Source organism: Telmatherina bonti (assembly GCF_933228915.1).
Source record: "Telmatherina bonti genome assembly, chromosome: 23".
Classification (NCBI taxonomy): domain Eukaryota; kingdom Metazoa; phylum Chordata; class Actinopteri; order Atheriniformes; family Telmatherinidae; genus Telmatherina; species Telmatherina bonti.
In genome coordinates, this window is record NC_136632.1 from 1,732,655 (window position 1) to 1,747,853 (window position 15,199).

The 15,199-nt window shown below is 43.2% G+C and overlaps 1 protein-coding gene across 1 annotated transcript in view; it reads right to left on the minus strand.

Moving 5' to 3' along the window:
• The window catches only part of LOC306773315 (pleckstrin homology domain-containing family A member 5-like), a gene marked incomplete at its 3' end in the record, with an annotated part of 258,991 nt that overhangs the window by 133,327 nt on the left and 110,465 nt on the right, over nt 1-15,199 (minus strand). The window contains exon 4 of the mRNA XM_079263105.1: nt 10,370-10,453. Coding sequence (XP_079119231.1) covers nt 10,370-10,453 — 84 coding nt within the window. The remainder of the gene's footprint in view (nt 1-10,369; nt 10,454-15,199) is intronic.

A 15,199-nucleotide genomic window follows, 5' to 3' on the forward strand; every position in this document is an offset into this window, starting at 1 on the left:
GGGAGTAGGATGGAGGAAGTGGGATGGAGGAAGTAGGATGGAGGGAGCCGGATGGAAAAGTAGGATGGAGGCAGTAGGATGGAGGAAGTAGGATGGATTGAGATGGGTGGATGAAATAGGGTGGAAGGAGCAGGATGGAGGAAGTAGGACGGAGGGAGAAGGATAGATGAAGTAGGATGGAGGAAGTAGGATGGAGGGAGTAAGATGGAGGGAGTAGGATGGAGGAAGTGGGATGGAGGAAGTAGGATGGAGGGAGTAGGATGGAGGAAGTGGGATGGAGGAAGTAGGATGGAGGGAGCAGGATGGAAAAGAAGGATGGAGGCAGTAGGATGGAGGAAGTAGGATTGAGGGAGAGGGATGGAGGAAGTAGGATGGATGAAATAGGGTGGAGGGAGCAGGATGGATGAAGTAGGATGGAGGAAGTATGATGGATTGAGATGGGTGGATGAAATAGGGTGGAAGGAGCAGGATGGATGAAGTAGGATGGAGGAAGCAGGATGGAGGGAGAAGGATAGATGAAGTAGGATGGAGGAAGTAGGATGGAGGAAGTAAGATGGAGGGAGTAGGATGGAGGAAGTAAGATGGAGGGAGCAGGATGGAGGGAGGAGGATGGAGGAAGTAGGATGGAGGGAGCAGGATGGAGGGAGTAGGATGGAGGGAGCAGGATGGATGAAGTAGGATGGAGGAAATAGGATGGAGGGAGTAGGATGGAGGAAGAGGGATGGAGGAAGTAGGATGGAGGGAGTAGGATGGAGGAAGTAGGATGGAGGAAGTAGGAAAGAGGAAGTAGGATGGAGGGAGAAGGATGGAGGTAGTAGGATGGAGGGAGCAGGATGGAGGGAGCAGGATGGAGGAAGGAGGATGGAGGGAGCAGGATGGAGGGAGCAGGATGAAGAAAGTAGGATGGAGGGAGTAGGATGGAGGCAGTAGGATGAAGGAAGTAGGATTGAGGGAGAGGGATGGTGGAAGTAGGATGGATGGAGCAGGATGGAGGAAGTAGGATGGAGGGAGTAGGATGGAGGAAGTAGGATGGAGGAAGTAGGATGGAGGGAGTAGGATGGAGGAAGTGGGATGGAGGAAGTAGGATGGAGGGAGCAGGATGGAAAAGTAGGATGGAGGCAGTAGGATGGAGGAAGTAGGATGGATTGAGATGGGTGGATGAAATAGGGTGGAAGGAGCAGGATGGAGGAAGTAGGACGGAGGGAGAAGGATAGATGAAGTAGGATGGAGGAAGTAGGATGGAGGGAGTAAGATGGAGGGAGTAGGATGGAGGAAGTGGGATGGAGGAAGTAGGATGGAGGGAGTAGGATGGAGGAAGTGGGATGGAGGAAGTAGGATGGAGGGAGCAGGATGGAAAAGAAGGATGGAGGTAGTAGGATGGAGGAAGTAGGATTGAGGGAGAGGGATGGAGGAAGTAGGATGGATGAAATAGGGTGGAGGGAGCAGGATGGATGAAGTAGGATGGAGGAAGTATGATGGATTGAGATGGGTGGATGAAATAGGGTGGAAGGAGCAGGATGGATGAAGTAGGATGGAGGAAGCAGGATGGAGGGAGAAGGATAGATGAAGTAGGATGGAGGAAGTAGGATGGAGGAAGTAAGATGGAGGGAGTAGGATGGAGGAAGTAAGATGGAGGGAGCAGGATGGAGGGAGCAGGATGGAGGGAGTAGGATGGAGGGAGCAGGATGGATGAAGTAGGATGGAGGAAATAGGATGGAGGGAGTAGGATGGAGGAAGAGGGATGGAGGAAGTAGGATGGAGGGAGTAGGATGGAGGAAGTAGGAAAGAGGAAGTAGGATGGAGGGAGAAGGATGGAGGAAGTAGGATGGAGGGAGCAGGATGGAGGAAGTAGGATGGAGGGAGCAGGATGGAGGGAGCAGGATGGACGGAGCAGGATGGAGGAAGAGGGATGGAGGAAGTAGGATGGAGGAAGTAGGATGGAGGAAGTAGGATGTAGGAAGTAAGATGGAGGAAGTAAGATGGAGGAAGTAGGATGGAGGGAGAGGGATGGAGGAAATAGGATGGAGGGAGTAGGATGGAGGAAGTAGGATGGAGGAGAGGGATGGAGGAAGTAGGATGGAGGGAGCAGGATGGATGAAGTAGGATGGAATGAGCAGGATGGAGGGAGCAGGATGGAGGAAGTAAGATGGAGGAAGTGGGATGGAGGAAGTAGGATGGAGGGAGTAGGATGGAGGGAGCAGGATGGAAAAGTAGGATGGAGGCAGTAGGATGGATTGAGATGGGTGGATGAAATAGGGTGGAAGGAGCAGGATGGAGGAAGTAGGACGGAGGGAGAAGGATAGATGAAGTAGGATGGAGGAAGTAGGATGGAGGGAGTAAGATGGAGGGAGTAGGATGGAGGAAGTGGGATGGAGGAAGTAGGATGGAGGGAGTAGGATGGAGGAAGTGGGATGGAGGAAGTAGGATGGAGGGAGCAGGATGGAAAAGAAGGATGGAGGCAGTAGGATGGAGGAAGTAGGATTGAGGGAGAGGGATGGAGGAAGTAGGATGGATGAAATAGGGTGGAGGGAGCAGGATGGATGAAGTAGGATGGAGGAAGTATGATGGATTGAGATGGGTGGATGAAATAGGGTGGAAGGAGCAGGATGGATGAAGTAGGATGGAGGAAGCAGGATGGAGGGAGAAGGATAGATGAAGTAGGATGGAGGAAGTAGGATGGAGGAAGTAAGATGGAGGGAGTAGGATGGAGGAAGTAAGATGGAGGGAGCAGGATGGAGGGAGGAGGATGGAGGAAGTAGGATGGAGGGAGCAGGATGGAGGGAGTAGGATGGAGGGAGCAGGATGGATGAAGTAGGATGGAGGAAATAGGATGGAGGGAGTAGGATGGAGGAAGAGGGATGGAGGAAGTAGGATGGAGGGAGTAGGATGGAGGAAGTAGGAAAGAGGAAGTAGGATGGAGGGAGAAGGATGGAGGAAGTAGGATGGAGGGAGCAGGATGGAGGAAGTAGGATGGAGGGAGCAGGATGGAGGGAGCAGGATGGACGGAGCAGGATGGAGGAAGAGGGATGGAGGAAGTAGGATGGAGGAAGTAGGATGGAGGAAGTAGGATGTAGGAAGTAAGATGGAGGAAGTAAGATGGAGGAAGTAGGATGGAGGGAGAGGGATGGAGGAAATAGGATGGAGGGAGTAGGATGGAGGAAGTAGGATGGAGGAGAGGGATGGAGGAAGTAGGATGGAGGGAGCAGGATGGATGAAGTAGGATGGAATGAGCAGGATGGAGGGAGCAGGATGGAGGAAGTAAGATGGAGGAAGTGGGATGGAGGAAGTAGGATGGAGGGAGTAGGATGGAGGAGAGGGATGGAGGAAGTAGGATGGAGGGAGTAGGATGGATGAAGTAGGATGGAATGAGCAGGATGGAGGGAGCAGGATGGAGGAAGTAGGACGGAGGGAGAAGGATAGATGAAGTAGGATGGAGGAAGTAGGATGGAGGAAGTAAGATGGAGGGAGTAGGATTGAGGGGGAGGGATGGTGGAAGTAGGATGGAGGGAGCAGGATGGAGGAAGTAGGATGGAGGGAGTAGGATGGAGGAAGTAGGATGGAGGAAGTAGGATGGAGGGAGTAGGATGGAGGAAGTGGGATGGAGGAAGTAGGATGGAGGGAGCAGGATGGAAAAGTAGGATGGAGGCAGTAGGATGGAGGAAGTAGGATTGAGGGAGAGGGATGGAGGAAGTAGAATGGATGAAATAGGGTGGAGGGAGCAGGATGGATGAAGTAGGATGGAGGAAGTAGGATGGATTGAGATGGGTGGATGAAATAGGGTGGAAGGAGCAGGATGGATGAAGTAGGATGGAGGAAGTAGGATGGAGGGAGAAGGATAAATGAAGTAGGATGGAGGAAGTAGGATGGAGGAAGTAAGATGGAGGGAGTAGGATGGAGGAAGAGGGATGGAGGAAGTAGGATGGAGGGAGTAGGATGGAGGAAGTAAGATGGAGGGAGTAGGATGGAGGAAATAGGATGGAGGGAGAGGGACGAGGAAGTAGGATGGAGGGAGCAGGATGGAGGAAGTAAGATGGGGGCAGTAGGATGGAGGAAGTAGGATGGAGGGAGCAGGATGGATGAAGAAGGATGGAGGACGTAGGATGGAGGGAGTAGGATGGAGGAATAGAGATGGAGGAAGTAGGATGGAGGGAGTAGGATGGAGGAAGTAGGATGGAGGAGAGGGATGGAGGAAGTAGGATGGAGGGAGCAGGATGGAGGAAGTAGGATGGAGGAAATATGATGGAGGACGTAGGATGGAGGGAGTAGGATGGAGGAAGAGGGATGGAGGAAGTAGGATGGAGGGAGTAGGATGGAGGAAGTAGGATGGAGGGAGCAGGATGGAGGAAGTAGGATGGAGGGAGCAGGATGGATGAAGTAGGATGGAGGAAGTAGGATGGAGGGAGTAGGATGGAGGAAGTAGGATGGAGGGAGCAGGATGGAGGGAGCAGGATGGAGGAAGTAGGATGGAGGGAGCAGGATGAAGAAAGTAGGATGGAGGGAGTAGGATGGAGGAAGTAGGATGGAGGAAATATGATGGAGGGTGTAGGATGGAGGAAGTAGGATGGAGGGAGAGGGAAGGAGGAAGTAGGATGGAGGGAGCAGGATGGAGGAAGTAAGATGGAGGGAGCAGGATGGAGGAAGTAGGATGGAGGAAATATGATGGAGGACGTAGGATGGAGGGAGTAGGATGGAGGAAGAGGGATGGAGGAAGTAGGATGGAGGAAGTAGGATGGAGGGAGCAGGATGGAGGAAGTAGGATGGAGGGAGCAGGATGGATGAAGTAGGATGGAGGAAGTAGGATGGAGGGAGTAGGATGGAGGAAGTAGGATGGAGGGAGCAGGATGGAGGGAGCAGGATGGAGGAAGTAGGATGGAGGGAGCAGGATGAAGAAAGTAGGATGGAGGGAGTAGGATGGAGGAAGTAGGATGGAGGAAATATGATGGAGGGTGTAGGATGGAGGAAGTAGGATGGAGGGAGAGGGATGGAGGAAGTAGGATGGAGGGAGCAGGATGGAGGAAGTAAGATGGAGGCAGTAGGATTGATGAAGTAGGATGGAGGATAATCATCTTCATTATCATCATCACCATCATCATCATCACATCACGATCATCATCCTCATTATCATCACCATGATCATCGTCACATCATTATCATCATCACACCATCATTATCATTATAATCATCATCATCATCATCATCACAACATCATTATCATCATCATCCTCACTATCACCACCATCAAAACATCACTATTGTCATCGTCATCATCATCATCATCATCATTATCTTCACCACAACATCATTATCATTATCCTCATTATCATCATCACATCATTATCATCCTTTCATCATCATCATCATCCTCATTTTCATCACCATGATCATCGTCACAACATCATTATCATCCTCATTATCATCATCATCATCCTCATTATCATAATCATCATCATCACAACATCATTAACATCATCCTCCTCCTCCTTCTTATCATAACCACCATCATCATAACATCATCATCATCATAATCATTATGATCATCATCATCATCCTCATTATCATCACGACCATCATCACATCATGATCATCCAAATTATCATCACCACCATCGTCATCACATCATTATCATCACCACCATTATCATCTCAACATAAATATCATGATCATCCTCATTTTCATCACCACAATCATCATCACAACATCATTATCATCATCCTCATTATCATCACCACCATCATTATCATTGTTATCATCATCCTCATTATTATCATCATATCATCATTATCATTATTATCATCATCATCCTCATTATCATCATCACCATCATCATCATCATCACATCATTATCATCATCATGCTCATTATCATAACCACCGCGACCATCATCATCACAACATCAATCTCATTATCATCCTCATTATCATCACAACATCATTATCATCATCATCCTCACTATCACCACCATCAAAACATCACTATTGTCATCGTCATCATCATCATTATCTTCACCACAACATCATTATCATTATCCTCATTATCATCATCACAACATCATTATCATCCTCATTATCATCATCATCATCCTCATTATCATCACCACGATCATCATCACACCATCATTATCATAATCATCATCATCACAACATCATTAACATCATCCTCCTCCTCCTTCTTATCATAACCACCATCATCATAACATCATCATCATCATAATCATTATGATCATCATCATCATCCTCATTATCATCACGACCATCATCATCACATCATTATCATCATCATCACATCATGATCATCCAAATTATCATCACCACCATCGTCATCACATCATTATCATCACCACCATTATCATCTCAACATAAATATCATGATCATCCTCATTTTCATCACCACAATCATCATCACAACATCATTATCATCATCCTCATTATCATCACCACCATCATTATCATTGTTATCATCATCCTCATTATTATCATCATATCATCATTATCATTATTATCATCATCATCCTCATTATCATCATCACCATCATCATCATCATCACATCATTATCATCATCATGCTCATTATCATAACCACCGCGACCATCATCATCACAACATCAATCTCATTATCATCCTCATTATCATCACAACATCATTATCATCATTATCCTTATTATCATCATCACAACATCATTATCATCATCATCATCACCACCATCATTATCACTATTATCATCATCATGCTCAATATAATCATCATCACATCATTATCATCAAAACATTATGATCATCATCACAACATCATTATCATCATTATCCTCATTATCATCATCATCACAATATCATTATCATCCTCGTTACCATCATCATCCTCATTATCATCACCATGATCATTATCACAACATAAATATCATCATCACTGTCATTTTCATCACCACAATCATCATCACAACATCATTATCATCATCCTCATTACTATCATCATCACAACATAATTATCAACATCACCCTCATTATCATCATCCTCATTATCATCACCACGATCATCATCACACCATCATTATCATCATCATCATCACAGCATCATTAACATAATCATCATCATCTTCCTTATCATCACCACCATAGTCATATCATCATCATCATCATCATTATTATCATCATCATCATTATCATCACCACCATCATCATCACATCATCATCATCATTATTATCATCACCATCATTATCATCACCACCATCATCATCACATCATCATCACACCATCATTATCATCATCATCATCACAGCATCATTAACATAATCATCATCATCTTCCTTATCATCACCACCATAGTCATATCATCATCATCATCATCATTATTATCATCATCATCATTATCATCACCACCATCATCATCACATCATCATCATCATTATTATCATCACCATCATTATCATCACCACCATCATCATCACATCATCATCACTACATCATTATCATCCTCATTATCACCACCACCATCATCACCACCATCATTATCATCATCATCCTCATGATCATCATCACAACATCATTATTATCATCATCATCATCATCATCATCCTCATTATCATCACCACCATCATTATCATCATCCTCATTATCATCATCACAACATCATTATCATCATCATCATCCTTATTATCATCATCATCCTCATTATCATCATCACACCATCATTATCATTATTATCATCATTACCCTCATTATCATCATCACATCATTATCATCATCATCCTCATTATCATCACCACCATCATCATCACATCATTATCATCATCATCCTCATGATCATCACCACCATCATCAGCACATCATTATCATCATCATGCTCATTATCATATCCACCATCATCACATCATTATCATCATCATGCTCATTATTATCTCCACCACCATCATCATCACAACATCAATCTCATCATCATCACAACATCATTATAATCATCATCGCCCTCATTATCATCACCACCATCATTATCCTTATTATCATCACCACTATAATCATTGTCATCATCATCCTCATTATCATCATCACAACATCATTATCATCATCATCCTCATTATCATCATCACAACATCATTATCATCACCACCATCATTATTATTATTATCATCATCCTCATTATCATCATCAACCTCATTATCATCACCACCATCATCATCATCACATCATTATCATCATCATGCTCATTATCATATCCACCATCATCACATCATTATCATCATCAACCTCATTATCATCACCACCATCATTATCATTATTATCATCATCACACCATCATTATCATTATTATCATCACCATGCTCAATATCATCATCATCACATCATTATCATCATCATCCTCATTATCATCATCATCATCATCACAACATCATTATCATCATCATCCTCATGATCATCATCATCATCATCACACCATCATTATCATCATCATCATCACAACATCATTATCATCATCATCCTCATTATCATCACCACGATAATCATCACAACATCATTATCATCCTCATCCTCATTATCATCATCATCATCATCACACCATCATTATCATCATCATCATCACAACATCATTATCATCATCATCCTCATTATCATCACCACGATAATCATCACAACATCATTATCATAATCATCCTCATTATCATCACCACGATAATCATCACTCCCACCATCATCACACCATCATTATCATCATCACACCATAATTATCCTCATCACAACATTATTAACATCATCATCCTCATTATCATCACCACGATAATCATCACTCCCACCATCATCACACCATCATTATCATCATCACACCATAATTATCCTCATCACAACATTATTAACATCATCATCCTCATTATCATCACCACTATAATCATCACAACATCATTATCATAATCATCCTCATTATCATCACCACTATAATCATCACTACCACCATCATCACACCATCATTATCATCATCATCCTCATTATCATCATCATCACAACATCATTATCATCATCATCCTCATTATCATCACCACTATAATCATCACAACATCATTATCATAATCATCCTCATTATCATCACCACTATAATCATCACTACCACCATCATCACACCATCATTATCATCATCTTCATTCCCATCATCATTATCATTATCATCATCATTATTATCATCCTCATCTTCATTCTCATCATCACCACTATCATCATCATCATGGTCGTCCCCACCACCATCATCATCACATCATCCTCATTATCATCCCTTTCACCCTCCTCCTCATCACCATCTTTATCGTCTTCATCATCAACAGCACCATCACCATCATTCTGCTCGTGCTCATCATCATCATCCTTATCATCTTCATCAGCAGCATCATCATCGTTATAGTTCCAAGATTATTGGGCTAAAACTGTTCTTCTCACGGCAACTGATAGAATGAGTCCCGCAGGAGTTAAACACCTTCCACACCTTCCACACACCACTCACATTCACCACTTACACACACACACACACACGTTCTCCACACTGTCTCCAACAGGAGGGTGTGTGTGAGGTGATAATTAGGATGGAAGGTGAAGAAAAGACGTGTTACTTGTTGGAGATTTGTGTGTGTGGATCACATGTGTTGCTGAGGATGAAGGTGATGATGAGGAAGAACACACAAAAAGTTTGCTCAACTTTTACTTTATCATTTCTAAAAAACAGAACAGCTTTTGTGGACAAAGTGAGCTGAGAGTGTGAGCTGAATCATGTCGTCAGGTCCAACATGTCAGGTTTTCCTCTACACCGTCTCCCTGCAGGATGGAGGATTGAATCCATGTTCGCTTTCTTTGCTAGGTAACATAAAACATGGCCAGTGCATTATGGTGGGGGCTGCCTCATGGTCATTTAAACCACAAGTGATGCAAGATGCTGGAAAACAGCAAACATTTTATTCTGGATGTCCAGCTAGAAGACGTTTCCAGGAACAATGTCTCCTGATGGACATTACTGCTTTTAAACCACTTCAAGTGTTTCTTGATAATATTCATAATTTGAAAAATAAGAATCAGAATTTCCTAGAAATCCACTCAGACTTCTGAAGACTCGGTTCGTTGATGAAACTGAACTGATGAAGAGCTGAGCTCATCAGGTCTTTTCTTCGTTCTGCTTAACAGGAGGATTAATCTAAGCAGATTTTCCGTCAGATTTTAGGAAAAGCTCAGTTTAAACATTTCAACAATGATGAACACTGTTCTTTTCTGCTCAGAGCCTGCACTAAAACATCTTTCCACACATCTGAAGACGTCTGTGTTCATAAACACACACACATCACACTGAATCACAGCTGCAGCAGCTGGAATGAATCAGCTGCTTTCAGATTAGATTGAGACTTACTGTTCATTTACTACAAAGATGCAGTTGTCTTGGGACGGGACGCCTGACACCGGGTGTTTACAGGTCACCTTCCGCTCATTGTGGCTGCAGGGAGACAAACACAAAAACAAACATACATGGTGTTTACAAGGCTTCAGAGAATGAAAAGTTAGACAAATATAAAAGGTCTTTACGCAATATAAATATAAAGTGTGTAGTGCAGAGGCGAGGCAACAGAGCCAATGGAGAAATACATAAATAGATAAGATTAAATGAATTAAACAGTTGTTCAATTCAATTCAATTCAACTTTATTTATATAGCGTCAAATCACGGCAATGCCATTTCAAGACGCTTTACAGACAGAGGGGAAAACATAATGAAGGCCAATTCATAACAGCCTATATAAGGAAACCAACAGATTGAGTTGAGTCCAACTCAATCTCCCATCCTGAGCAAGCACACTGGCGACAGTGGGAAGGAAAAAACTCCCTTTTAACAGGAAGGAAACCTCCGGCAGAACCCGGCTCAGGACAGGCAGCCATCTGCCTCTGCTGTGTGGGGGGAAGAGGACAGAAAGACAACAGACAACAGGAACTGCTACTCCCGGCCAGGGAGACCTGCTGAGACAGGAGACATACATGTTAATGATGCTACACTGTTATGGGGGGGGGGGGTGTAAAAGAAAGAGATAAAGAGAAAAAGAAAGAAGCTCAGTGTATCAGGAAATGTCCCTCAGCAGTCTAAACCTATAGCAGCATAACTAAGGGATGCTAACCATCCCTAGCTATAGGACTTATCAAAAAGATAAGTCTTCAGCCTAGTCTTAAAGGTGGGGAGGGTGTCTGCTTCCCTAACACTAACTGGGAGCTTATTCCATAAGAGAGGGGCCTGATAACCAAAGGCTCTGCCTCCTGCTCGGCTCTTTGAGACTCTAGGAACCACAAGTAAGCCTGCAGTCTGCGAACGAAGTACTCTACTTGGTATATAAGGAACTATGAGGTCTTTGATATATAGTGGGGCCTGGTTGTGGAGGGCTTTATATGTAAGGAGAAGGATTTTAAATTCTATTCTAGATTCAACAGGCAGCCAATGAAGAGAGGCTAAAACTGGAGAAATATGATCTCTCATGCTGGTTCTGGTCAGGACTCTGGCTGCAGAATTCTGGATCAGCTGAAGGCTTTTCAGGGCATATTTAGGACAGCCCAGTAATAGAGAGTTACAGTAATCTAGTCTCGAATTAACAAAAGCGTGAACCAGTTTTTCTGCATCACTCTGAGACAGAATGTCCCTAATTTTGGCTATATTACGTAAATGAAAGAAGGCTGTTTTAGTAACCTGCTTAATATGTGGGCCAAAGGACAGGTCAGGGTCAAATATTACTCCAAGGTTTCTCACTGTAGCACTGGAAGCTAAAGTAATGCCATCCAGGTTCATTACAAAACCGGAAAATTTAGCTCTGAGTTTTTCAGATCCAACGAGAATTACTTCATTCTTATCTGAGTTTAAGAGGAGAAAATTTCTAGACATCCAAGTCTTTATGTCTATGAGACAATTTTGTAGCCTATTGGGCTGATTTGTTTCATCTGGTTTAAAGGATAAGTATAGTTGAGTATCATCTGCATAACAATGAAAGTTTATTCCATGCTGTCTAATAATTTTGCCTAAAGGGAGCATATATAGCGTGAAGAGTATTGGTCCAAGTACAGAACCTTGTTGCATTGATACAGTTGTTACAGTTGTGTGCATTGAATAACACATTAAACAAGACAAAAAGTTTAACAGCGACACAGCAGCAGCCCAGAGAGAAGGAGCTCGGCTACAGAGTGACTTAAAAACAAAATGTTATTGGATCCTGTAAATAAACAGATACGTGACGTGCAAAGACATTAGCAGAAACAGTTGGTTTTCCACTGCACTGTTTTCCACGGCTAACTTAGCCAAACTAAACAGGTTTTACCCCGGCTAACTTAGCCAAACTTAACTGGTTTTACCCCAGCTAACTTAGCCAAACTAAACTGGTTTTATCCCCGCTAACTTAGCCAAACTAAACTGGTTTTACCCCCGCTAACTTAGCCAAACTAAACTGGTATATCCACTGCTAACTTAGCCAAACTAAACTGGTTTTACCCTGGCTAACTTCGCCAAACTAAACAGGTTTTACCCTGGCTAACTTAGCCAAACTAAACTGGTTTTACCCCAGCTAACTTAGCCAAACTAAACTGGTTTTACCCCGGCTAACTTAGCCAAACAAAACTGGTTTTACCCCCGCTAACTTAGCCAAACTAAACTGGTATATCCACTGCTAACTTAGCCAAACTAAACTGGTTTTACCCTGGCTAACTTCGCCAAACTAAACAGGTTTTACCCTGGCTAACTTAGCCAAACTAAACTGGTTTTACCCTGGCTAAATTCGCCAAACTAAACAGGTTTTACCCTGGCTAACTTAGCCAAACTAAACTGGTTTTACCCTGGCTAAATTCGCCAAACTAAACAGGTTTTACCCCCGCTAACTTAGCCAAACTAAACTGGTTTTACCCCGGCTAACTTCGCCAAACTAAACAGGTTTTACCCCGGCTAACTTAGCCAAACTAAACTGGTTTTACCCCAGCTAACTTAGCCAAACTAAACTGGTATATCCACTGCTAACTTAGCCAAACTAAACTGGTTTTACCCCAGCTAACTTAGCCAAACTAAACTGGTATATCCACTGCTAACTTAGCCAAACTAAACTGGTATATCCACTGCTAACTTAGCCAAACTAAACTGGTATATCCACTGCTAACTAAAGTGGTTTTTCCTTGACTAACTTAAGCATCTTGAGTATGAGTAACCACACCCATCTAACATCTAACACCCAACATCTAGCATCAAGACTTGATGTTAAGATTTATGTTCATTTATGTTCATGCCACCACGACACAAAGATATTAACACATCCTGTGTTTTGACTTCATCATGACTGGTTCATCCAACAAACCCAAGAAGACCCAGATGAAAAAAGGGGTGAAGACGTGAAGTGAAGAGGAGATCTCAGAAAAGAGACAGGATGAAGACAATGTTGGACTAGACGTCATTAGGGGAGAGCTCAGATGGGAAATGGGATGAGGACAATGCTGAACTAGAGGTCTATGGGGGGAAATTCACTGAGAAGTTCAGTAGCGGTGCTTTAAAATAAGAATGAAACCTCTCAGAGTTTAGTCATAAAAGCAAGCCCAGCTGGAAAGGAGTACATAGGTTTAAACTGAATATCTGAAAACACACATATACTCAGTAAATCTGAATACACACCTGGATCTGTGGGTGACGCTAAACTTCAGCATGATGCCTGGTTTATAAATCAGCTCTGAGTGGTCCACAGCTAACTGAGCAGTGTGAGTACTGACTCCCACTCTCCTCCCCCTGCAGCAGTTCCTTCCTTCCTTCCTCCCACTTTCAGCTCTGTTCTTGGTTCATACAATCAGATCATCAGCTGTGGTCCTGTTTAGTTTCTGTTCCTCAGCAAAATGTTGACAGATCCACTAACTTCTCTCGCTCTCAATATCTGCCTCCTGCAACATGTCCTGTTTTCTCTCTGGGTCAGATGCTGCATCACAAGAAAGCTGCTGACTTCTTCACCCTCCTCCCTATAGACAGAGGATCTTTGTAATCAGCCCTGATAGTCACAACACACACACAAACACACACAGATGTCTTAACTAAATCATGGCATTGACCTTCAGCGTAGCTATTACCCTAAGCTTAACCATGGCCAGTTCACAGCTTGGTTCTAAACCCAACCAGAACTTCTAGAACGATGCTCTGTTCAGAGGAGGCAGGATTCAGTCCCAGAAAGATAACTGATGAACGAAGAGGAAGAGCGTGGGGAGATCTGCTGAAAGTTTTTTTTTTTTTTTAAAAATATATTTTTTTTATTGTAAACCAATATACAAAATACATTCCAAAAAGTAGGAACAAGTCTGTGTTCACAGGAATTTTCCAATTAACCTTGGTCAGGAAAGGTTAGTTTTAACAAAAACAAAGCAACACTGTCTTTCCTCTCCCCAACCCCCTACCCACCAACTCTCATATTCAACTAAGCAAGAGAATTAATTCAAAGTAACACGCACAAAAGATAATTAAATAAAAATAAATGATCAAAATCACAGAAGGGAGGATAAAAAAAATGGAGGAATGCTACGAGTGCTCCCCTCATGAAAAATAATTCAGTTGGGAACCAGAGAGGCAAAAGTTTTTACATAGGTGATAGGCTGCCACCATTTTTGACAGTTAGCATTTGATCCTTTAATAGAATATTTCACCTCTTCTGATGAAAGAAAGGACAGTAGGTCACACAACCAGGATGTGGGAGATGGAGGGGTGGGGCTCTCCCATTGTATTAGAATTCGTCTGCATGCCATGACGAGGCAAAAGCAACAACGTCTGATTTTAACTTTGCCAGACTGGTTGGGAAAGAGGGTACACCAAAGATGGGTAGCAATGGGCAGTGATCTAGTTTAACATTGAGGGCTTCACTTAGTGTCTTAAAAAAGCAGGCCCAGAAATCAGCCAACTTGGGGCAAGAAAAAAATGTATGGGTGTGGTCTGCTGGCGACAACCCACATCTATCATAGGTGTCAGGGAACAGCCTGCTGAGCTTAGCTTTTGTCAAATGAATCCTATGAAGAACCTTATATTGAATAAGATTAAGACAGGCAGAAGAAGAAGTAGAAATTACCCTGATGAGAGCCTCCTCCCACCACTCATCTGATACAGTAAGCCCAAGCTCCTCTTCCCAACTTCTTCTTACTCCTTCTAAAGAGCCCAGACCTAGGGAAGATATAATGCTGCATAAAATTGATGTTCTACAATG